Source organism: Salmo trutta, chromosome 11 (assembly GCF_901001165.1).
Source record: "Salmo trutta chromosome 11, fSalTru1.1, whole genome shotgun sequence".
NCBI lineage: Eukaryota > Metazoa > Chordata > Actinopteri > Salmoniformes > Salmonidae > Salmo > Salmo trutta.
In genome coordinates this window covers 4,178,765-4,204,989 of record NC_042967.1, presented here as the reverse complement: position 1 = coordinate 4,204,989, position 26,225 = coordinate 4,178,765, and the positions used below count along the sequence as shown (strand labels likewise).

At 45.2% G+C, this 26,225-nt stretch overlaps 1 protein-coding gene across 1 annotated transcript; it reads left to right on the top strand.

Moving 5' to 3' along the window:
• Nucleotides 1-408: 408 nt before the first annotated feature.
• Nucleotides 409-26,225, top strand: LOC115202112 (uncharacterized). The gene is made up of 3 exons (XM_029766003.1): nt 409-824; nt 11,598-11,912; nt 25,727-26,225. The coding sequence occupies exons 1-3, from the start codon at nt 711-713 to the stop codon at nt 25,907-25,909; spliced, it is 612 nt and encodes a 203-aa protein (XP_029621863.1). The 5' UTR covers nt 409-710; the 3' UTR covers nt 25,910-26,225.

The following is a 26,225-nucleotide window of genomic DNA, read 5'->3' as shown; positions in this document are numbered from 1 at the left end:
ATTATAACGACTACTTGATCATCAAATCAGCTGTTATTCATTTAGGCAGTAAACTGTGACGGACCTTCCCCTGATGTAGTTTATGCCTAGTTAAATAAAGGTTAAATAAAAATGTTAAAATGTAAATGTCGCGTTCATGTGCAAGTCGGAACTAGGAAACTCGGAAATGCCAGACTTGCTAACTGGTTGAACGCGGGACGCGTATAACTACAACCAATTAGCAAGTCTGACATTTCCGAGTTTCCTGGTCCCGACTAGCGCGTCAACGCATCACTAGTCTTGATGAATAGATTCGTCATTCTGTCAGGCTAATTCGTTTAAACTCTTCATGAATAAATAATAGCTTACCATCGTGCGACTCCTCCCATTCCCACGCCTCCGCTTTAGTTCTCCCGTTAAATTCCACATGCCTGCCTGACATAAGCCTACCGGGGGAAGGGGAGGTGTGGCACTAGACAAGGATATTTAATACTGGAACATAGTAACAACGGGTAAAGTTGTGGAGGTAAGGGAAGGAATTCGTACACAGAAAGGTATTGAATTAACGGGCTTGGTAGAAGCACGAGAAAGGGCGGAGACGCGCTTCTTGATGGCTGTCTGACTTTTAGCACCATGAAACAGGAAAACTAGCAGGCATAAGGGAAAGTAAAAAAAAAAAAAAAGAAAACGTTATTGCTATTCGGTGCCAGTCTGTTGCTTCTCTACTGAATATGGCAGGGACACGTACAAGAAGAGGGGCTGGTTCGGAACAGTCCCGAACCGCGAGGGCAGCTGCTCTTGCTGAGGAGTTGCACCATGAATGCACTTTTTTATTGGAACTTTATGTAAGTATTTTGTCTAGTGTTAACTAGTGTTAAGTCTGGACAGGCTATTTCATTCTGCTGCATTCTGCTTCGCAGTTATTAACCTGTTATTAGGCCTACTGGTTGCTTGACAAAACATGTTATTTAGCCAGTAGCCTAGCCTATGAAAGGGATATGGAAGATTGGGATATGGAAATGTCTTGATGCACATGGATTGCGATAATGGACATTTATTGATGGATTGATGTGTGTGTGTGTGTGTGTGTGTGTGTGTGTGTGTGGCATCCGATCCAGGAGTGGGGGTCCAGGAATGTAACTAGATAAGGAGGGGGTGAATATGTGAATACTCATGCACGCCCCATATAACAAGAATGACAGAGGTGTTTTTTTTTTCTGGCGCACATGTCGATGTCCGGACATGCACGTTTTTCCATGTGCATCGCGTTCTCACTCAATGAATGAACTATGTAAAGGACGGGGTGCGCATGATGAAATTCTTCTTGGTTATCCGCCAAATAGCCAGATACAATATATCCTCCCTCTCATACGCACACACCTCAACCTGCATAGACTCAGCCCCCTTCCTCTTTTGCTGGGAGGAAGGGAGCGGTTAGGAATGTAACCTTTATCTATCAACCAACTAATTATAAGACAATGCTTTTGAATCTCCACCCCGGCAGGCAGCCAAGTGGTTAGAGCTTTGGGCCATTAACCGAAACATTGATGGATCAAATCCTCGAGCTGGCAAGGTAAAAAATCGGTCGTTCTGCCCACTGTTCCTCGGGCGCCAAAGACGCGGATGTCAATTAAGACAGCCCCCTCATCTCTGATTCAGAGGGGTTGGGTTAAATGCCGAAGACACATTTCAGTTGAAGGCATTCAGTTGTACAACTGACTAGGTATTCCCCCAGTGACGGTTCTAGCTGGTATGGCTCCCTGGGTGAACTCCCACTTCAGTCTGAGCAGGGGCGAAAATCTGATATCAACTTTGGGGGGGACAATTACATGAAATTTTCTCAAGAGCAATTCCTGAGGGGACACCAAAAGTAGTGCTGTAACACATAGCCTACATTGTAATATGGTAAATGTATATTGAGGAACCAAAGAAACAAGGTGTTTGCCGTACTCCTAACTACCGGTACCCAAAACTACACAACTACTCACAACAGCAATACCATTGCCTTTAACAAATCTTAGTTCAGTCACCAGTTTAAGTTGAGAGTGGGGGTATCCATGGCATTTTCCAATTATGTTCCTATTTTACAAGTCAAAAAAATGGAGAACCTTTCATAATGTTGCCAAACAAAGACTCAACAAACTTACCTGAGACTCCGTCTCTGCCAGTTTGTCCCTGCATATATGTCCCCAACTCTGCTGTCTGTGTGCCATCTGTTGCCTGCTCTGCCTAATGACATCATTGCGAAACATTTCCATTAGAATTTCATTTCTTTCTTATGAACATTTTATCAACTAGTCTTTGAGATATTAGGCTACTAGGGTTCTTACTTTGCGTTTTGGTGTACTGAAAAATAATCTGATGTCCGTCTTTTATTTTTCTGCCATTTTTCTACCTGGCTGGCTGGCTACACACACACACAGTGTGTAGGTTATTTACAGTAGGAGATGGGCATCTATCATCTTATCTTTTATCATTCTATTTGGGCTTCGATCTAAAAGGTAGCTAGCAAATGTGAAACGGATTAAAATGACAAGAGTTGACAGCTGTATGAGTTCACCATTTACACAACATATGCTGCAACCTTTTGTAATTTTAATAGTTTGTTTCATATTGGCTGGCTTCCAACAATAGCTGAATTTGCAAAGCAAGCGAGCACCAATTCCGTTTCAGTGGTGTTTGCTATAATCTTGGCTACTCGGGTTAAATAAAATAAATAAATAAAAGTTCCCTTGTGACAATTTAGCTTTTGCAACGAGACCATTAAATATATTTAAGACAATGGTAGAAGAAGAGTGTAGTTCTGTTCAGTTTGGACTTCAGTTTATCGCTAACCTTATCACAGGGACTTTGAAGCACTAACTTACATCATCTGCATGCAGATCTTGGAATAAATTGACGATAGCAAAGATTCCATCTTTGACGAGGCCACATAAATGGAATAGGTACTAGCTAGCTTAATAGTTAATATTTGCACGCTAGCTCTGCATATTCAGCTAGTGTGTGTGCACGATTGACTGGATTAACTTTACGTCTGTTACGTTCATTGAGTGCCTTTCAGACAGTAGACACAACCCCTCTGTTACCTTGCCAGTGGATGAAACCATTGTGAGGAAAAGGGTGGGGGGGTCGCAATCTTTTGAAACTTAAAAACGCGCTATTAAGTGTCTATAATCAGCACAATTGCTTTCATTGCATATTATTAATATTATTTAAATTACATAGTTATGTTTCAGTGATATATTGGGGGGGACAAATCATATTTTTCCCAGGATGGGGGGGTCGTGTCCCCCCCGTCCCCCCCGGGATTTCCGCCCCTGAGCCTGAGGTCAACCTACCATCTCGTACTTCTGAGTGGGAGACCTTCTCGTATTTCTGAGTGGGAGACCTTCCCAGGCAGTAGCCTGCCTAGCTCACAAACTAGAATCAGGGCGTCCACTCCAACAAGGTTAATTGACCCACAGGCCAACGCGGTGACATGATATCATTGATGTGATGTGCAAATGAGAGATATAAAATAATATTTTTTAAACATTTTTTATTATTTTTCAACCAAAAAAAAGAAAAAAAAATTGTGAGGGCATCCCATGCCTCCCCCGGCAAGATGCCGCCCTGGGCGGCTGCCCATGTCACCTATGCCTAAATTCATCACTGCCCCTTTCCCAATAGCCTGCAAAATATTAGGCAATAAGGTATCTGCTAAGGTTATAGTGAAACTGTGAAAGTGAAACTAAAACTAACTAATCATAAAAAAAAGTATTTAGTAAACTGAAATAAAATAATTAACAAACCCATTTGAAAAATGTTGGACGTGCTGCCAAGTTCTCTAAAATAACATTGGAGGTGGCTTATGGTAGAGAAATGAACATTACATTTTCTGGCAACAACTCTGGTGGAAATTCCTGTAGTCAACATGCCAATTGCACGCTCCCTCAAAATTGTGGCATTGTGTTGTGTGACAAAACTATTTATTTCAACTCATGAAACATGGAACAAACACTTTACATGTTGCGTTTCGGGTTTTCAAATTTTTCTTATGGGAGTTTCAAGCTTTTGAATCTGACGGTTCACATTGAGATTGAATTCATAATTGAAAGGTAGACTCGGCAAGATGACATTGCCACAAACAACACCAGATTTTCCAACAGCAAGGCTCAAATCAACATGACAGTGTTGCCATTGATTATAAAAGGTTTTCTTCGTAATGATGAAATAAACATGTATTTAACCCCCATATCACACAAACTGAAATCATAATATAATATTGTGTTTACACATTGTACAATCACTTAGTGAGAGAGAGCCTCAATTATCCCATTTATTTTGTATATCCACTGTACACATAAATCACAGCAAATTGGTTCTTGTTTTTGGTCACATGGGTCAAACAAAAATACCCTAATGATTGGTTGACAATAGAGCCTTCACAATGCAGTCAATGGCTGCAGGATGAACTTGGTGAAGAGCAACTGCAGCAACTCGCAGTCGATTGCAGTCAAAAATTCATGCCCTTTGACCACATGATTTTTGTAAAGTTTATGCAGTCGACAGGTAGGCTGAAGTCAGACAATTTTTTACCTCAGAATGCAACACAATTTGAAAAGCGGTGACCAACGATTGTCACCAACTTGACAAAAACGATCCGCTCAAACGTGTCCATTGAGATGAGCATGATGCAAGACTATGCTCGTACACAGTCACACAGAGTATCTGCGTATTGGCACAGGTGCGCTTCACGCTGCTACGTGGTAGCTACGGGACCAAAACAGCAGAGATGTTTCGCCTCACTCTTCAGTGCTCCTGGTTGTTGCAAAAATGTTTACTGTTTACTTCGTGCGTCTATGTTATCTCGCTGAGTCTACCTTTAAACCTAACCTAACCTATCCTAACCTATGACCTGACCCATCACCTTAGGGCATATCCATCTTAACGGACCCATGAGCACCAACATGTAAAGTTCATAGGAGCATGTCAAATTGGGTGTCAAATGAAAGCCAAGAGTATATATTTTTTAAATTAAGGCATATATACATTTTCCATCCTAAAAATTAGGACCCACTTCTGGTCAAATAGCTGGAAAAGGGGTCTTAAACAGCATCTAGCATCTTTAAAAGGGTATTAGAAATGCACCAATCTACTGTGATCTACTGTGCTGTACTGTGACATAGAGCGTCTATGATTGGTTCAGATTTGGTCTGGTCCGGAAAAAACAAGCGTGGTCTTGTTTGGGGGCAGAAACAAATAAAATAAACAAGGTTATATACAGGGGCACCGGTACAGAGTCAATGTGCGGGGGCACAGGTTAGTTGAGGTAATTTATGTAATATGTACATGTAGGTAAAGCTAAAGTGACTATGCATAGATAATAAACAGAGAGTAGCAGCAGCGTAAAAATGAGGTGGGGGGGGGGGGTGTCAATGCAAATAGTCCAGGTAGCCATTTTGTTACCTATTCAGGAGTCTTATGGCTTGGTGGTAGAAGCTGTTATGAAGCCTTTTGGACCTAGACTTGGCGCTCCGGTACCGCTTGCCGTGCGGTAGCAGAGAGAACACTCTATGACTAGGGTGGCTGGAGTCTTTGACAATTTTTAGGGCCTTCCTTTGACACCGCCTGGTATAGAGGTCCTGGATGGCAGGAACCTTGGCCCCAGCCTTCCCTGTAGCTCAGTTGGTAGAGCATGGTGTTTGCAACACCAGGGTTGTGGGTTCGATTCCCACGGGGGGCCAGCACAGGAAAAAACAATTTTTAAAAAATTTATGAAATTGTATGAAATGTATGCATTCACTACTGTAAGTCGCTCTGGATAAGAGCATCTGCTAAATGACTAAAATGTAAATGTAAATGATGTACTGGGCCGTACGCACTACCCTCTGTAGTGCCTTGCGGTCGGAGGCCGAGCAGTTGCCATACCAGGCAGTGATGCAACCAGTCAGGATGCTCTCGATGGTGCAGCTGTATAACTTTGAGGATCTGAGGACCCATGCAAAATCTTTTCAGTGTCCTGAGGGGGAATAAGCGCTGGCGTGCCCTCTTCACAACTGTCTTGGTGTGTTTGGACCATGACAGTTCATTGGTGATGTGGACATCAAGGAACTTGATCCTCTCAACCTGCTCCACTACAGCCCCGTCAATGAGAATGGGGGCGTGTTCAGGCCTCGTTTTCCTGTAGTTCACTATCTCCTAATATTAAACAGAGTTTTTGGAAAATGTTGTTAAACAACTGAGGGAGATTTTATTGTAATTCTGCTACCAAACTTTGCATCTGCACGGTTATTCCAGGAAATTTGTTTTTGTGAAATTCTTTGTAAACTGTTCAAACTAGTCCTTGTGAGTAGAATCGTATGGTTTGTTAAACTTTGAAATCAATGTTTTGTTTGGCATACATTTTAAAGAGAAAAATCTGAGTCAAAGCATAATTCCGTTACCATGGAATTGCCCCTTATATAAGGGCACAAGGCAAGACCAAATTTCAGACACAGGAGGCAAAATCAAATCAAATCAAATGTATTTATATAGCCCTTCGTACATCAGCTGATATCTCAAAGTGCTGTACAGAAACCCAACCTAAAACCCCAAACAGCAAGCAATGCATGTGAAAGAAGCACGGTGGCTAGGAAAAACTCCCTAGGAAAAACTCCCTAGAAAGGCCAAAACCTAGGAAGAAACCTAGAGAGGAACCAGGCTATGAGGGGTGGCCAGTCCTCTTCTGGCTGTGCCGGGTGGATATTATAACAGAACATGGTCGAGATGTTAAAATGTTCCTAAATGACCAGCATGGTTGGTCAAATAATAATAATCATAGTAGTTGTCGAGGGTGCAACAAGCACGTCCGGTGAACAGGTCAGGGTTCCATAGCCGCAGGCAGAACAGTTGAAACTGGAGCAGCAGCACGGCCAGGTGGACTGGGGACAGCAAGGAGTCATCATGCCAGGTAGTCCTGAGGCATGGTCCTAGGGCTCAGGTCCTCCGAGAGAAAGAAAGAAAGAGAGAAAGAGAGAATTAGAGAGAGCATATTTAAATTCACACAGGACACCGGATAAGACAAGAGAAATACTCCAGATGTAACAGACTGACCCTAGCCCCCGACACATAAACTACTGCAGCATAAATACTGGAGGCTGAGACAGGAGGGATCAGAAGACACTGTGGCCCCATCCGATGATACCCTCGGACAGGGCCAAACAGGCAGGATATAACCCCACCCACTTTGCCAAAGCACAGCCCCCACACCACTAGAGGGATGTCTCCAACCACCAACTTACCGTCCTAAGACAAGGCCGAGTATAGCCCACAAAGATCTCCGCCACGGCACAACCCAAGGGGGGGTGCCAACCCAGACAGGAAGACCACGTCAGTGACTCAACCCACTCAAGTGACGCACCCCTCACATGGATGGCATGGAAGAACACCAGTAAGCCAGTGACTCAGCCCCTGTAATAGGGTTAGAGGCAGAGAATCCCAGTGGAGAGAGGGGAACCGGCAAGGCAGAGACAGCAAGGGCGGTTCGTTGCTCCAGCCTTTCCGTTCACCTTCACACTCCTGGGCCAGACTATACTTAATCATAGGACCTACTGAAGAGATAAGTCTTCAGTAAAGACTTAAAGGTTGAGACTGAGTCTGCGTCTCTCACATGGGTAGGCAGACCATTCCATAAAAATTGAGCTCTATAGGAGAAAGCCCTACCTCCAGTCGTTTGCTTAGAAATTCTAGGGACAATTAGGAGGCCTGCGTCTTGTGACCGTAGCGTACGTGTAGGTATGTACGGCAGGACCAAATCGGAAAGATAGGTAGGAGCAAGCCCATGTAATGCTTTGTAGGTTAGCAGTAAAACCTTGAAATCAGCCCTTGCCTTAACAGGAAGCCAGTGTAGGGAGGCTAGCACTGGAGTAATATGATCACATTTTTTGGTTCTAGTCAGGATTCTAGCAGCCGTATTTAGCACTAACTGAAGTTTGTTTAGTGCTTTATCCGGGTAGCCGGAAAGTAGAGCATTGCAGTAGTCCAGCCTAGAAGTAACAAAAGCATGGATTAATTTTTCTGCATCATTTTTGGACAGAAAGTTTCTCATTTTTGCAATGTTACGTAGATGGAAAAAAGCTGTCCTTGAAACAGTCTTGATATGTTCTTCAAAAGAGAGATCAGGGTCCAGAGTAACGCCGAGGTCCTTCACAGTTTTATTTGAGACGACTGTACAACCATCCAGATTAATTGTCAGATTCAACAGAAGATCTCTTTGTTTCTTGGGACCTAGAACAAGCATCTCTGTTTTGTCCGAGTTTAAAAGTAGAAAGTTTGCAGCCATCCACTTCTTTATGTCTGAAACACAGGCTTCTAGCGAAGGCAATTTTGGGGCTTCACCATGTTTCATTGAAATGTACAGCTGTGTGTCGTCCGCATAGCAGTGAAATTTAACATTATGTTTTCGAATGACATCCCCAAGAGGTAAAATATATAGTGAAAACAATAGTGGTCCTAAAACGGAGCCTTGAGGAACACCGAAATTTACAATTGATTTGTCAGAGGACAAACCATTCACAGAGACAAACTGATATCTTTCCGACAGATAAGATCTAAACCAGGCCAGAACGTGTCCATGTAGACCAATTTGGGTTTCCAATCTCTCCAAAAGAATGTGGTGATCGATGGTATCAAAAGCGGCACTAAGATCTAGGAGCGCGAGGACAGATGCAGAGCCTCGGTCTGACGTCATTAAAAGGTCATTTACCACCTTCACAAGTGCAGTCTCAGTGCTATGATGGGGTCTAAAACCAGACTGAAGCGTTTCGTATACATTGTTTGTCTTCAGGAAGGCAGTGAGTTGCTGCACAACAGCTTTTTCAATTTTTTTTGAGAGGAATGGAAGATTCGATATAGGCCGATAGTTTTTTATAATTTCTGGGTCAAGATTCGGCTTTTTCAAGAGAGGCTTTATTACTGCCACTTTTAGTGAGCTTGGTACACATCCGGTGGATAGAGAGCCGTTTATTATGTTCAACATAGGAGGGCCAAGCACAGGAAGCAGCTCTTTCAGTAGTTTAGTTGGAATAGGGTCCAGTATGCAGCTTGAGGGTTTAGAGGCCATGATTATTTTCATCATTGTGTCAAGAGATATAGTACTAAAACACTTTAGTATCTCCCTTGATCCTAGGTCCTGGCAGAGTTGTGCAGACTCAGGACAATGGATCTTTGGAGGAATACGCAGATTTAAAGAGGAGTCCGTAATTTGCTTTCTAATGATCATGATCTTTTCCTCAAAGAAGTTCATAAATGTATTACTGCTGAAGTGAAAGCCATCCTCCATGCTGCTTTTTAGTTAGCTTTGCGACAGCATCAAAAATAAATTTCGGATTGTTCTTATTTTCCTCAATTAAGTTGGAAAAATAGGATGATCGAGCAGCAGTGAGGGCTCTTCGATACAGCACGGTACTATGGTTGAGCTCAACCAAAGGCAGATGGTTGAGCTCCAATATTTATTATACCAAAAGGGGTAGGCAAAAAGCAGGTCGGGAACAGGAGAGAGTTCATAAACCAGGTCAGAGTCCAAACAGTACCAGGCGATAGGCAGGCTCGAGGTCAGAGCAGGCAGAGTGGTCAGGCAGGCGGATACGGCGTCCGGACAGGCAAGGGTCAAAACCAGGAGGGCTAGGAAAAGACAGAGACTGGGAAAAATAGGAGCTAGGAGAAATGCTGGTTAACTTGGCAAAACGAGACGAACTGGCACAGAGAGACAGGAAACACAGGGATAAATACACCGGGGGCTAATGGGGAAAACAGGAGACGCTTAGAGGTAGGTGGAGACAATCACAAAGACAGGTGAAACAGATCAGGGTGTGACACTTTATGCATTACTTCCCCGCAGTTACAAGAAGTTACATCCCAAAAAACACTAAAACTATACAACACATACATGTCTCCTAGTCTCCCACACATAGGCTTCTTTCTGTCACTAACACTAAAACTATACAACACATACATGTCTCCTAGCCTCCCACACATAGGCTTCTTTCTGTCAGTAACACTAAAACTATACAACACATACATGTCTCCTAGTCTCCCACACATAGGCTTCTTTCTGTCAGTAACACTAAAACAAAATATAAATGTTTTTATAAAACAAGTAAGGTTTATGTAAAAACGAAGTAAACTGAATTTAAAACACAAATCTTAAAGCTAATATAAATAAAAACAAATATAAAAACACAAAACTATAATAATCTTGGTTTAGGTAGATCACTCAACATAATACACACATGCGGTTTATGTAAATTCACTCAAGACACAGCCCACACATTTGCTAATGATTTTCAACTGATCTATTACCACGTAGTCATTACTCATAATAATGTGTTGAAATAGATCATGACAGTTAGATCAAGAGCTTGCTGTCTCCGGTTTGCCTTACCTTTGCCTCTCCCTCTAGACAGGTCAATCTATACAATATAGGCCTATCCCTCAAAGTTCATAACTCACTCCACTGCTCCCTGTCTAGTAGCCTTTTACAAACCAATATACACATTTACTTGACCGTTGCTCTTGTATAAGCAGGGCTGCCTTGTCGATGTTACACGGTAATCATTCTACCACACAGGCACAGAATAATTTTCATGGGGGTCAGAATGTTAGCACCTTGGCATAATGTCGTGACTGGGGGTGAAGTACTTGCCCATTTTCCCATGATAGTCTAGGAATCACAGCTCACTCACTATTCTCTGATCTAGATGCAATAGAATATAATAACTTTCTACCACACACACACACACACACACACACACACACACACACACACACACACGGCACTTGGCACCTGTGATGTCACACATCCTGCCTGTTTTTCCCCCTGGAGGGAAGTTGGGGAAGGTTGGTTCTGGTAGTTGAACCAGCCATCCCTTTGAACCACTAACCCCCTCTGTTAGGGCGGATGTTGTCCTAACCGCAATAGGGTTCAAACATTTGCCAGTTGTTGCTCATCAAGGAAAATTGCTAGACTATCATCGGAAAATGGGCAAACATGCTCTTTACTGGACAGTCTCTTAGGTCAGCTCTTTTGTACTTCCTCGAAGATTCCACATGCAGTTTGGTTTAAATACTAACTCGGAATGAGTGACTTATTCATATATGCATTCCTCATGGCCACAGCTTCCCATTACTACGGTGTCCATATTCGGACAGACTCAGGAGCAGTTAAACGTGGTGTCCATGGTGGTATTGCAAAATATGAAAAAGTGGTGTCTTTGAAACGCTTTCCCAAATTTGTTAAGTCTGTACTTTATATTTTATGAACAAAATACAGTAGTGGCATTCATTAAGCTGTAAACCTTTGTCAATGCCTCATCTCTTTTAGAGAACTGGATTAGCAGTGCTGCCTTTGAGTTGCATCAGCACATTGAGTTTGGTTGTGCTCTATTTGTTGTGTTATGCCTGACTTTGGTCATTTGTGGTGATTCCTTTGCAGTGTAACAGTTTCGTTGTGCAAAAAAAACATACATTTTTCTCCACTCACTGTCATGGAAATGTACTTTTAAACACTGCTAATGTGTTTTTTCTTTACATGACATCACCCTCTTCTTCCTCTCCACCTCCATACTCTCTCCATCCCTCCTCCTCACTCCCCATTTCAGAGAAAAAAGGAGGCGTTCTCCGAGGAACTCACCGTCGGCGGGGAGCGCCTGGTGACCGTGCCGCTGCTCTCCTCCCAGCTCTCACCGAATGACAGGTTGTGGCGCCTCTACTCCGCCCTGCAACAGTGCCGGAACCTCCTGGAGCGTGCCATTGGCCTGGAAGAGGGGGTGGGAAACGACGGGGACAGGGTCCAATATGAAAGCCAGAAGAAAACAGTGAGGGACCGGCTGGGGCACCTGCTAGCGAGCACACGGCTCCTCCTGGAGGACGGAGCTGGAACTGCAGCCTTCACTCCTGATCCGAAGAACACTGAGGTACAGAATTACTGGTGTATAGTAAAGTTGCCCCTAGACACTAATCTGGGGTCAGTTTTGAATTTCCCCCACAAATGTTTAAGGTTAAGATGCAGTACCTACTGGAAACCCTCAGTTATCCCAGCAGGCCTCATTTCAGTACTTGAATACCTATAAAATCCTTCCTCCTTCCTCCTTACTTGGAAGTCCTCCTTGATCTGACATGGCTGGTGTGGTGAACATAATGTAGTGTAAACCCTGATGAAGGCTACGGGCCAAAACATGTTGGTTTTAACAGTAACAAAGCATTTTATACACTGACACTGTCTTCCAAGAGAATTGCTGAATTTCCTCTTCCCTTCAGTTTGCTCCTCAATTCATGCACCTTGGTTGCAGAGCAAGGTTAATTTCCCTTTTTAGTGTAAACCAGGGCCACGTATAGAAGACAGATAAGACTGGGGGAAACATTTTGCTTTCAGATATCTCTAATATTTCAGATCACTGATGAGTTCAAGGAGGAGAGGAAGAAATTAGGCTTTTGTTATTAAGAACTTATGATATGCTTCTAAACTGTTTATGTAAGGACAATACTTTTTAGTTTAAACAAACAGATTATATTATATTGTTTATTAATCATAGTTGGTTAATAATTATTTATATACGATTAGGTCAAATCAGTTGTTTATATGTACTGTATACAGTTGAAGTCGGAAGTTTGCATACACCTTAGCCAAATACATTTAAATTTAGTTTTTCACAATTCCTGACATTTAATCCTAGTAAAAATTCCCTGTCTGGGGGCCTCCCGCAGTGCTAGCTGTGCCACCAGAGATTCTGGGTTCGAGCCCAGGCTCTGTCGCAGCCGGCCGCGACCGGGAGGCCCATGGGGCGGCGCACAATTTGCCCAGCGTCGTCCGGGTTAGGGAGGGTTTGGCCGGCAGGGATATCCTTGTCTCATCGCGCACTAGCGACTCCTGTGTTGGGCCGGACTCAGTGCACGCTGATCAGGTCGCCAGGTGTACGGTGTTTCCTCCGACAAATTGGTGCGGCTGGCTTCCGAGTTGGATGTGCATTGTGTCAAGAAGCAGTGCGGCTAGGTTGGGTTGTGTTTCGGAGGACGCATGGCTCTCGACCTTCGCCTCTCCCGAGTCTGTACGAGAGTTGCAGCGATGAGACAAGAATGTAACTACTACCAATTGGATACCACGAAATTGGGGAGAAAAAAGGGGTAAAATAAAAAAATTCCCTGTCTTAGGTTAGTTAGGATCACCACTTTATTTTAAAAATGTGAAATGTCAGAATAATAATAGAGAATTATTTATTGCAGCTTTTATTTCTTTCATCACATTCCCAGTGGGTCAGAAGTTTACATACACTCAATTAGTATTTGGCAGCATTGCCTTTCAATTGTTTAACTTGGGTCCAACATTTTGGGTAGCCTTCCACAAGCTTCCCACAATAAGTTGGGTGAATTTTGAGTCAGGTTGTCACGTCCTGACCAGAAAAGGGGTCATTTTGTTATTGTAGTTGGTCAGGACGTGGCAGGGGTGTGTTTGTTTTGTGTGTTTCGTTTTTTTTGGGGGTTATGATCAATGTTAATATATTTCTATGTTTGTTCTAGTTCTTATATTTCTATGTTTAGTTTATTGGGCTGACCTTCAATTGGAGGCTGCTGTTCCTCGTTGACTCTAATTGAAGGTCCTATTTAGTAGGGGTGTTTTTTCCATGAGTTTTGTGGGTAGTTGTTCCGTGTATAGCTGTGAGCCTTACAGGACTGTTTTTCGTCGTTGTTTTTGGTAATAGTGTTTTGTTTTGGTTTTCATCAAATAAAAGAAGATGAGTATTCATATACCCGCTGCGTTTTGGTCCACCTTTTACGACGACTGTGACAAAACTACCCACCATCCAAGGACCAAGCAACGGAAGAGGGAGCAGCGAGAGAGGTATCTGGAGTCGTGGACATGGGAGGAAATTTTGGACGGGGCAGGACCATGGCACCAGGCTCGGGAGTACCGACGCCCTAAGGAGGAGATGGAGGCAGCCAAGGCGGAGCGGCGCCATTACGAGGCGGTATACGCGCCGAGTGGCAAGTGCGAGAGGCAGCCCCAAAAAATGTTTTGGGGGGGGGGGGGGCACACGGGGAGTTGGGCAGAGTCAGGATGGAGACCTGAGCCAACTTCCCGTGCTTATTACGGGGAGCGACAGATCAAGAGAGCACCTTGCTATGCGGAAGTGCGCACGGTCTCGCCCATCCGCACGCACAGTCCGGTACGGGTGATACCAGCCCCCCGCAGGTGCCGTGCTAGAGTGGGCATCCAGCCAGGGAGAAGTATGCCTGCGCAATACATCTGGCCACCAGTGCGTCCCCTGGGCCCAGGCTACCCTGTGTCTGCTCTCTACGCACGGCAGCCATCTTGCCTCAGCACAGCCCAGTTCGCCCTGTGCCAGCACTCTGCCCGTGCCGGGCTACAGTAACAATCCAGCCAGGACGGGTTGTGCAGGGTTTGCGCTCCAGACGTCCAGTGCGTGTTCAAGACCCGGTGTATCCTGTTCCTGCTCCTCGCACTAGCCCTGAGGTGCGTGTCCCTAGTCTGGCGCTTCCAAAGCCAGCCCTACGCACCAGGCCTTTAGTGCACCTGTCCAGTCCAGTACGTCCTGTTCCTGCTCCTCGCACTAGCCCTGTGGTGCGCGTCCCTAGTCTGGTGTCTCCAAAGCCAGCCCCACGCACCAGGCCTTTAATGCGCAGTCCCCGTCTAGAGCTTTCGGCGACAGTGCCCCGTCTAGAGCTTCCGGCGACAGTGGCCCGTCTAGAGCTTCCGGCGACAGTGGCCCGTCTAGAGCTTCCGGCGAAAGTGCCCCGTCTAGAGCTTCTGGCGACAGTGCCCTGTCCAGTGCTTCCGGCGACGTCCTACAGTCCGGAACCGACAGAGACTGTCCGGAACCGACAGAGACGGCCCACAGTCCGGAACCGACAGAGACGGCCCACAGTCGCCCTCCAGTCCGGAACCGGCGCAGCCAGAGTCGCCCTCCAGTCCTGAACCGGCGCAGCCGGAGTCGCCCTCCAGTCCGGAACCGGCGCAGCCAGAGTCGCCCTCCAGCCCGAGGTCTCCAGAGACACGCCTCAGCCTGAGGTCTCCAGAGACGCGCCTCAGCCCGAGGTCTCCAGCGACACGCCTTAGCCCTGAGCCTTCAGCGGGGGTGGACAGGTTAGGTTGGGGACTAGGGCCAGAACCAGAGCCACCTCCGTAGGGGGGAGTACTGGGGAAGGGGGGGTTTTGCACAGGAACCATCGGTGACGGTGGCCACCCTCCCTTCCCTCCCTGTAGTTTTTTTTTTGAGGGGGGGGGTTTGTTTGTCTTATGGTTAAGGTGCATTCGGTGTCTGCACCTTTGGGGGGGGGGGGTACTGTCACGTCCTGACCAGAAAAGGGGTAATTTTGTTATTGTAGTTGGTCAGGACGTGGCAGGGGTGTGTTTGTTTTGTGTGTTTAATTTTTTTTTGGTTATGATCTATGTTACTATATTTCTATGTTTGTTCTAGTTCTTATATTTCTATGTTTAGTTTATTGGGCTGACCTTCAATTGGAGGCAGCTGTTCCTCGTTGCCTCTAATTGAAGGTCCTATTTAGTAGGGGTGTTTTTTCCATGGGTTTTCTGGGTAGTTGTTCCGTGTATAACTGTGAGCCTTACAGGACTGTTTTTCGTCGTTGTTTTTGGTAATAGTGTTTTGTTTTGTTTTTCATCAAATAAAAGAAGATGAGTATTCATATACCCGCTGCGTTTTGGTCCCATTCTTATGATGACTGTGACACAGGTTTGTAGGCCTCCTTGCCTGCACACGCTTTTTCAGTTCTGCCCACACATCTTCTATGGGATTGAGGTCAGGGCTTTGTGATGGCCACTCCAATACCTTGACTTTGTTGTCCTTAAGCCATTTTGCCACAACTTTGGAAGTATACTTGGGGTCATTGTCTATTTGGAAGACTCATTTGCGACCAAGCTTTAACTTCCTGACTGATGTCTTGAGATGTTGCTTCAATATATCCACATAATTTTCCATCCTCATGATGCCATCTATTTTGTGAAGTGCAGCAGTCCTTCCTGCAGCAAAGCACCCCCACAACATGATGCTGCTGCCCCCATGCTTCACGGTTGGGATGGTGTTCTTCGGCTTGCAAGCCTCCCCCTTTTTCCTCCAAACATAACGATGGTCATTATGGCCAAACAGTTCCATTTTTGTTTCATCAGACCAGAGGACATTTCTCCAAAAAGTACGATCTTTGTCCCCATGTGCAGTTGCAAACCATAGTCTGGCTTTTTTATGGTGGTTTTGGAGCAGTGGCGTCTTCCTTGCTGAGCGGCCAGAGCGGACTCGTTTTACTGTGGCTATAGATACTTTTGTACCTGTTTCCTCCAGCATCTTCACAAGGTCCTTTGCTGTTGTTCTGGGATTGATTTGCACTTTTCGCACCAAAGTACGTTAATCTCTAGGAGACAGAACATGTCTCCTTTCTGAGCGGTATGATGGCTGCGTGGTCCCATGGTGTTTATTACTTGCGTACTATTGTTTGTACAGATGAATGTGGTACTTTCATGCGTTTGGAAATTGCTCCCAAGGATGAACTAGACTTGTGGAGGTCTACAATTTTTTTTCTGAGGTCTTGGCTGATTTCTTTTGATTTTCCCATGATGTCAAGCAAAAAGGCACTGAGTTTGAAGGTAGGCCTTGAAATACATTCACATGTGCACCTCCAATTGACTCAAATTATGTCAATTAGCCTATCAGAAGCTTCTAAAGCAATGACATCATTTTTCTGGAATTTTCCAAGCTGTTTAAAGGCACAGTCAACTTAGTGTATGTAAACTTCTGACCCACTGGAATTGTGATACAGTGAAATATTCTGTCTGTAAATAATTGTTGGAAAAATTTCTTGTGTCCTATCTGACTTGTCCTATCTGACTTGCCAAAACTATAGTTTGTTATCATGAAATTTGTGGAGTGGTTTAAAAAGAAGTTTTAATGACTACAACCTAAGTGTATGTACATTTCTGACTTCAACTGTATATACAATGGGGTCTAAAATTATTGACACCCTTAATATAGATGAGCAATAATGGCTGTATAAAATAAGTAATTCAAACACTGAGCTATATATTATGCTAAAAGAAATTGGGAAATGATATTACTTTATACTAATACAAATGCTCAGAGAAATAGTTTGTGTAACAAGAGACATTTTATTATTTTTAAAAGGTAGGTTTCAACATTTTTGACACCACTTTTTCAAAACCTCACCTTATGACGATAACAGCACTTAACCTTTTCGAAAATGTTTTATAAGTTGGAGAACACATTGGGAGGGATCTTAGACTATTCCTCCATACAGAATCCTTCCAGATCTTAGATATTCTTCGTCTGCTCTTGTGGACTGCCCCCTTCAATTCAAACCACAGGTTTTCAATGGGTTTCAAGTCCAGAGACATAACTTTCTGCATTTATAAAGGCACTTCACAGGTGTTGCTCTGTTGGAAACAATATGAAGGTTTGGAGTGGATGAGGCACAGTAACAGTGGACTTTTTTATATTGTCACACCAGATAGGTGGGGTGAAATGTGTTGTTTTACAGGGTCAGCCATAGTATTACGGACAATTTTACGGCCAATTAACAATTTCTGTGGATTTTCATATCAAATCACATTTTATTTGTCACATGCGCCGAATACAACAGTTGTAGATAGACCTTCCTGTGAAATGCTTACTTTCAAGCCCTTAACTAACAATGACGTTTCAAGAAAAATTGGAGTTTAGAAAATATTTACTAAATAAACTAAAGTAAAAAAATAATAGAGTAACAGTAAAATAACAGTAACGAGGCAAAATAAAGGGGGTACCGGTACCGAGTCAATGTGATTTTGATGTGTGCTTGGGGTAATTGTCTTGCTGGAAGATCCACTTGCAGCACTGGTGTGCGTGGCCAAAGACCTCATTTTCATGTAATCTGACCAAAGCACTGGCTGCAATCCAAGTGGCAATTTGTTGGACATTTGCCATGAAAATAGAGCTCTTTGGCCACGCACACCAGTGATGGGGTTGGCATCGAAATGAGAATGTATGAGCAGAAAATCCCAAACCTACTGTAAAATATGGTGGTGGATCTTTGATGTTATGGGGCTATTTTGCTTCCACTGGTCCTGGGGCACTTGTTAAAGTCAACAGCATCATTATCTTTACCCAGTACCAAGTTATTTTAGCCAAAAACTTGGTTGCCTCTGCCAGGAGGCTGAAACTTTGCCACAAGTGGATCTTCCAGCAAGACAATAATCCCAAGCACACATAAAAATCCACAAATAAATTGTTAAATTGGCAATAAAATCAACATTTTGCAATGGCCATCTCAGTCTCCGGACTTGAAACGCAAATCAAATCAAATTGTATTGGTCACATACACATTTTTACCAAATGTTATTGCAGGTTTAGCGAAATGCTTGTGTTCCTAGGTCCAACAGTGCAGTAGTATCTAACAATTCACAACAATACACACAAATCTAAAAGTAAAAGAATGGAATTGTCACGTCCTGACCACAGTAAGTTGTTATTTTCTATGGTAGAGTAGCTCAGGGCGTGACAGGGGGTGTTTGTCTGTTTTGTGTATAGTTTCTAGTTTTTGTTTTTCTAGATTCGTTTTTGTTTGGCATGACCTCCAATTAGAGGCAGCTGTTTGTCGTTGTCTCTAATTGGAGGCCATATTTAAGTTGATGTTTGTCTCACTGGTGTTTGTGGGTGATTCATTTTGTGAGTAGTGTATGCCTGCTCTGCGTCATGGCTTTCTTATTTTGTATTCCCTGTTTATTGCATTTAGTTTCACTATTGAATAAAAGATGTGGAACTACGATCACGCTGCGTATTGGTCCGATCCTTCCGAAAGCCCTGACAGAATCACCCACCAACCAAGGACCAAGCAGCGTGGTATGGAGCAGCGGGAGTCGTGGACGTGGGAGGAAATCCTGGATGGCAAAGGACCCTGGAGGCAGGCTGGGGAGTATCGCCGTCCGAAGGAGGAGATCGAGGCAGCAAGAGCAGAGCGGCGATACTTTGAGGCGCGATATCCACCAAGAGGCAAAGACGAGAGGCAGCACCAAACATTTTTTTGGGGGGGGCACACGGGCAGATTGGCTAAGGCGATTTTAAGACCTGAGCCAACTCCCCGTGCTTACCGTGGGGAGCGAGTGACCGAGCAAGCACCTGGTTATGCGGTGGTGCGCACTCACAGCCTGGTGCGCTCGGTGCAAGCTCCTCACTGTTGCCGTGCTAGAGTTGGCCGTCAGCCAGGTTGAAGTGCGCCGGTTCAGCGTATCTGGTCTCCAGTGCGTCTCTTCGGTCCAGGTTATCCTGCGCCTGCTCTACGCACACTACCCCCCTTTCACCAGCACAGCCCAGTTCGTCCTGTGCCGGCGCTCCGCCCTTGCTTGGCGCAAATCATCATTCAGCCAGGATGTGGTGTGCGAGCTCTAAGCTCCAGACCTCCGGTGCGCCTCCGGAGCCCAGTACGTCCTGTGCCTCCTCCTCGCACTCGCCCTGAGGTGCGTGTCACTAGTCTGGCGCCTGCTATGCCAGTCCCACGCATCAGGCCCTCCAGTGCGCCTGCCCAGTCCGGGGTGTCCTGTTCCTGCTCCCCGCACTCGCCCTGAGGTGCGTGTTACTAGTCTGGCGCCTCCTATGCCAGTCCCACGCATCAGGCCTCCAGTGCACCTGCCCAGTCCGGGGTGTGCTTTTCCTGCTCGCCGCACTCGCCTTGAGGTTCGTGTTACTAGTCTGGCGCCTCCTATGCCAGTCCCACGCATCAGGCCTCCAGCGACGCTCCTCAGCCCGGAGCCTCCAGCGACGCTCCTCAGCCCGGAGCCTCCAGCGATGCTCCTCAGCCCAGAGCCTTCAGCGGTGGTCTGCAATCCAGAGCCTTCAGCGGTGGTCTGCAATCCAGAGCCTTCAGCGGTGGTCTGCAACCCAGAGCCTTCAGCGGAGGTCTGCAGCCCAGAGCCTCCAGCGACGCTCCTCAGCCCAGAGCCTCCAGCGACGCTCCTCAGCCCAGAGCCTCCAGCGACGCTCCTCAGCCCAGAGCCTCCAGCGACCCTCCTCAGCCCAGAGCCTCCAGCGACGCTCCTCGGGCCAGAGCCTTCAGCGGAGGTCTACAGCCCAGAGCCTTCAGCGGAGATCTACAGCCCAGAGCCTTCAGCGGAGGTCTGCAGCCCAGAGGCGGTCTACAGCCCAGAGCCTTCAGCGGAGGTCTGCAGCCCAGAGCCTTCAGCGGAGGTCTGCAGCCCAGAGGCGGTCTGCAACCCAGAGCCTTCAGCGGCGGTCTGCAACCCAGAGCCTTCAGCGGCGGTCTGCAGCCCAGAGCCTTCAGCGACGGTCTGCAGCCCAGAGTCTTCAGCGGCGGCCTTTAGCCCAGAGTCTTCAGCGGCGGTTGGCGGTCCGAAGCCTCCGACGATGATCCATGGTCTGGTTCCTCTGGACATACAGAAGCGGGGGGATCAGCGGGCGGTGGGGGTACTACGCCCGGAACCAGAGCCGCCGCCATAGACATTTGTCATCCACCCTACCCTCCCATTGTGTTGTGTACGTCCTGTGCCTCCTCCTCGCATTCGCCCTGAGGTATGGTATGGCATTGCAAAATGGAGTGACAGCCTTCCTTCTTCAAGATCCCTTCTACCCTGTACAAATCTCCCACTTTACCACCACGAAAGCACCCCCAGACCATCACATTGCCTCCACCATCTCTCAAATGTTCATCTTTGTGATCCGAACACCTCAAACTTAGATTTGTCTGTCCATAACACTTTTTTCCAATCTTCCTCTGTCCAGTGTATGTGTTCTTTAGCCCATCTTAATCTTTTCTTTTTATTGGCCAGTTTGAGATATGGCTTTTTCTTTGCAACTCTGCCTAGAAGGCAAGCATCCCGGAGTTGCCTCTTCACTGTTGATGTTGTGACTGGTGTTTTGCTGGTACTATTTAATGAAGCTGCCAGTTGAGGACTTGTGAGGCGTCTGTTTCTCAAACTAGACACTCTAATGTACTTGTCCTCTTGCTCAGTTGTGCACCGGGGCCTCCCACTCCTCTTTCTATTCTGGTTAGTGCCAGTTTGCGCTGTTCTGTGAAGGGAGTAGTACACAGCGTTGTACGAGATCTTCAATTTCTTGGCATTTTCTCGCATGGAATAGCCTTGATTTCTCAGAACAAGAATAGACTGTCGAGTTTCAGAACAAAGTTCTTTGTTTCTGGCCATTTTGAGCCTTTAAACGAACCCACAAATGCTGATGCTCCAGATACTCAACTAGTGTAAAGAAGGCCAGTTTTATTTCTTCTTTAATCAGGACAACAGTTTTCAACTGTGGTAACATAATTGCAAAAGGGTTTTCTAATAATCAAATAGCCTTTTAAAATGATGAACTTGGATTAGCTAACAACGTGCCATTGGAACACAAGAGTGATGGTTGCTGGTGATGGGCCTCTGTACGCCTATGTAGATATTCCATAAAAATCTGCCGTTTTCGTAGTCATTTACAACATTAACAATGTCTACACTGTATTTGTTATCAATTTGATGTTATTTTAATGGACAAAAAAATGTATTTTCTTTCAAGAACCAGGACATTTCTAAGTGACCCCAAACTTTTGAACGGTAGTGTAAATATTAGGACGAGCAATGTAGGAGTGGCATTGACTAAAATACAGTAGAATAAAATACAGTATATACATATGAGATGAGTAAAGCAGTATGTAAACATTATTAAAGTTACTAGTGTTCAATTATTAAAGTGACCAGTGATTCCAAGTCTATGAATATAGGGCAGCAGCCTCTAAGGTGCTGGGTTGAGTAACCGGGTGGTAGCTGGCTAGTGATTACTATTTAACAGTATGATGGGCTTGAGATAGAAGCTGTTTTTCAGTCTCTCGGTCCCAGCTTTGATGCACCTGTACTGACCTTGCCTTCTGGATGATATGGGGGTGAACAGGCCGTGGCTCGGATGGTTGATGTCCTTGATGATCTTTTGGCCTTCCTGTGACATCGGGTGCTGTAGGTGTCCTGGAGGGCAGGTAGTGTGCCCCTGGTGATGCGTTGGGCAGACCGCACCACCCTCTGGAGAGCCCTGCGGTTGCGGGCAGTGCAGTTGCCGTACCTTCTCCACTGCGGTCCCGTCGATGTGGATAGGGGCGTGATCCCTCTGCTGTTTCCTGAAGTCCACGATCAGCTCCTTCATTTTGTTGACGTTGAGGGAGAGGTTATTTTCCTAGCACCACTCCGCCAGAACCCTCACCTCCTTCCTGTAGGTGGTCTCGTCATTGTTGGTAATCAGGCCTACTGCTGTTGTGTCGTCTGCAAACTTGATGATTGAGCTGGAGGCGTGCGTGGCCACGCAGTCATGGGTGAACAGGGAGTACAGGAGAAGGCTGAGCACGCACCCTTGTGGGGCCCCAGTGTTGAGGATAAGCAAAGTGGAGGTGTTGTTTCCTACCTTCACCACCTGGGGGTGGCCCGTCAGGAAGTCCAGGACCCAGTTGCACAGAGCGGGGTTCAGACCCAGGGCCCCGAGCTTAATGATGAGCTTGGAGGGTACTAAGGTGTTGAAGACTGAGCTATAGTCAATGAACAGCTTTATGATGTAGGTATTCTTCTTGTCCAGATGGGATAGGGCAGTGTGCAGTGCGATGGCGATTGCATTATCTGTCCATCTATTGGGGTGGTATGCAAATTGAAGTGGGTCTAGGTTGTCAGGTAAGGTAGAGGTGATATGATCCTTAACTTCTATGGGCTAGGTGGGACGTCACCGTCCCACTCTATTCAACAGCCAGTGGAAGAGGGTGGCGGGAAATACAAAACCTCAAAAATGCAATAATTTCAATTTTTCAAACATACGACTATTTTACACCATTTTAAAGACAAGACTCTCGTTAATCTAACCCCATTGTCCGATTTCAAAAAGGCTTTACAGCGAAAGCAAAACATTAAATTATGTTAGGAGAGTACATAGCCACAAATAATCACACAGCCATTTTCCAAGCAAGCGTATATGTCACATAAACCCAAAACACAGCTAAATGAAGCACTAACCTTTGATGATCTTCATCAGATGACACTCCTAGGACATTATGTTATACAATACATGCATGTTTTGTTCAATCAAGTTCATATTTATATCCAAAAACAGCTTTTTACATTGGCGTGGGATGTTCAGAACATGCATTCCCACCCAAAACTTCTGGTGAATTTACTAAATTACTCACCATAAACATTGACAAAATACATAACAATTATTTAAGAATTATAGATTCAGAACTCCTTTATGCAATCGCTATGTCAGATTTTAAAATAGCTTTTCGGCGAAAGCACATTTTGCAATATTCTGAGTATATAGCTCAGCCATCACGGCTAGCTATTTTGACCCCGCCAACTTCGGTGCTCACTAAACTCAGAATTACTATTAGAAAAATGGTATTACCTTTGCTGATCTTCGTCAGAATGCACTCCCAGGACTGCTACTTCCACAAGAAATGTTGTTTTTGTTCCAAGTAATCCATAGTTATGTCCAAATACCTCTGTTTTGTTTGTGCGTTCAGGTCACTATCCAAAGGGTAACGCGCGAATGCATATCGAGACAAAAAAATTCAAAATGTTCCATTACCGTACTTAGAAGCATGTCAAACGCTGTTTAAAATCAATTTTTATGATATTTTTCTCGTAAAATTGCGATAATATTCCAACCGGACAATAGTGTATTCATTCAAAAAGGAAAAGAAAAAACAACATGGTCGCGGGACCGCGCATTTCCAATCTCTTAGTCACCGGGCAGACCACTGACAAACTGAGCTACCATACTCTGCCCAGAGACAGGAGACGCCTCAATCCGCGTTCTGAAGGCTTTAGAGAGCCAATGGAAGCCTTAGAAAGTGCAACGTAACCCCAGGGATACTGTAGTTTCGAAAGGGTCTAGAAAGAAGAACTACAAATTCGCAGACAGGCCACTTCCTGCTTGGAATTTTCTCAGGTTTTTGCCTGCCATATGAGTTCTGTTATACTCACAGACATCATTCAAACAGTTTTAGAAACTTCAGAGTGTTGTCTATCCAAATCTACTAATAATATGCATATTCTCGTTTCTGGGAAAGAGTAGTAACCAGTTTAATTCGGGTACATTTTTAATCCGGCCGTGAAAATACTGCCCCCTAGCCCAGACAGGTTAACTAGCCTCTCAAAGCACTTCATGATGATAGAAGTGAGTGCTACGGGGCGATAGTAATTTATTTCAGTTACCTTTGCTTTCTTGGGTACAGGAACAATGGTGGACATCTTGAAGCAAGTGGGGACAGCAGACTGGGATATGGAGAGATTGAATATGTCCGTAAACACTCCAGCCAGCTGGTCTGCGCATGCTCTGAGGATGTGTCTATGGATGGCGTCTGGGCCGGCAGTCTTGTGAGGTTTGACATGCTTAAATGGCTTACCCTTGTCTTGCCCTTGTCCCTGATGTCTCTCTGGAAGGAGATCCTCATCCTGAGCTCGTCTACTTTGTTGTCATGAGACTGAACATTAGCAAGTAATATACTCGGAAGCGGTGGATGGTGTGCATGCCTCCTGAGTCGGACTAGAAGTCCACTCCGAATACCTCTTCTCCACCGGTGGCGTCTTGGAGCAGCCTCTGGGATAAGTTAAATTGCCCTGGGGGGTGCGCGAACAAAGGATCCAATTCTGGAAAGTTGTATTCCTGGTCGTAATGCTGGTGAGTTACCGCCGCGCTGATATCCAAAAATTATTTCCATCTGTATGTAATAACACAAAAAACATTCTGGGCTGATAATGTAATAAATAACACACAAAAAAATCATAATACTGCAAAGTTGCTTAGGAGCTAGAATCAGAGCTTCCATGTCTGTCGGCGCCCTCTTGCTAAACCATTGAAAACCTGTGGTTTGAATAGAAGAGGGCAGTTTATAAGTGCAGACGAAGGATATCAATGAGGAATGGTCTAAGATCATTCCTCATTGGAGGAAAAATATTACTTGTAAAACAAAGTCTCTTTCTCTGAGCAATTGTATTATTATAAAATAATGTATTTTCCCCATTTTTTTGCGGTTATAATATTATAGTAGCTCAGTATTTTAATTATTTATTTTATACAGTCATGTTTGATCATCTTTATCAAGGGTGTCAATAATTTCAGACCCCACTGTATGTTCTAGTGCAGTGTTTCCTAATCTATTCATGGGGCACATCCCGGGGTTGACCAGGCGTTAGTTAGTCCACCAGTTGAATCAGGTGTGCTTGTGCTAGAACAAAAATATACAACCCTCTGTAACGGCTCTCGTTGGTGGTAGGAAGAGTGGACCAAAGCGCAGCGTGGAAAGTGTTCATGATACTTTTATTCAAAAAACACTTAAACAAAATACAAAAGGCAAAAACGAAAGCGCACAGTCCTGTCAGGCACAGATACTAAACAGAAAACAAGATTCCACAAACTCAGGTGGAAAACAGGCTGCCTAAGTATGATTCCCAATCAGAGACAACGATAGACAGCTGCCTCTGATTGGGAACCACACTCGGCCCAAAAACAAAGAAACAAAAAACATTGAATTTCCTACCCGTTTCACACCCTGATCTAACCAAACATAGAGAATAACAAGGATCTCTAAGGTCAGGGCGTGACACCCTCGGGATCTCCGGGGAACAGATTGGGAAACACTGTCCTAACACATCTCTTTTCCTCTCCCTCTCTCTGTCTGCTCTCTGTCTATGTCTGTCCCTCCCTAACCCCCCCCCCCCCCCCCCCCCCCCCGTGAGTAGATAGGTAGTCCGGTGAACGGCGGCCCGTTTCAGCTAAAGCTCTGGATCTACCGCATCTTCAACGAGCTGGAGTACTGGACGCTCGCCGCCTCCAAGACCCTGAAGGCCCTGCACTCCGACGGAGCCGCCCCCAAGGAGCGCGGAACGAGAGGGAGGCCAAGAGGGAGGAGGAACCTGAGATGAGATTGTAGAGATTGGAAGAAGTAGCCTGTGAGTGAGGAACGAGAGAGCAGGGGAGAGAGAGTGGGAGGGAGAGAGGTAGCGATGGAAAGAAAGGGAGAGAGATAGAGAGGTAGCTTGAGAGGATGAGGTAGGAGGATCTGATGTGGAAGAAGAAAGAGAGAAGGCATGCAGGAGTCCGAAAGTCTGAGAGAGAGAGATGGAAAGAAGAGGAGAAGGAAAAGAGTGACAACAGCCAGTATAAAGATTCTGTGAAAAGAGGGAGAGGAGTATATGTTAAAGTTAATAAAGAAATATATACAGTGGTGACAAGGACACA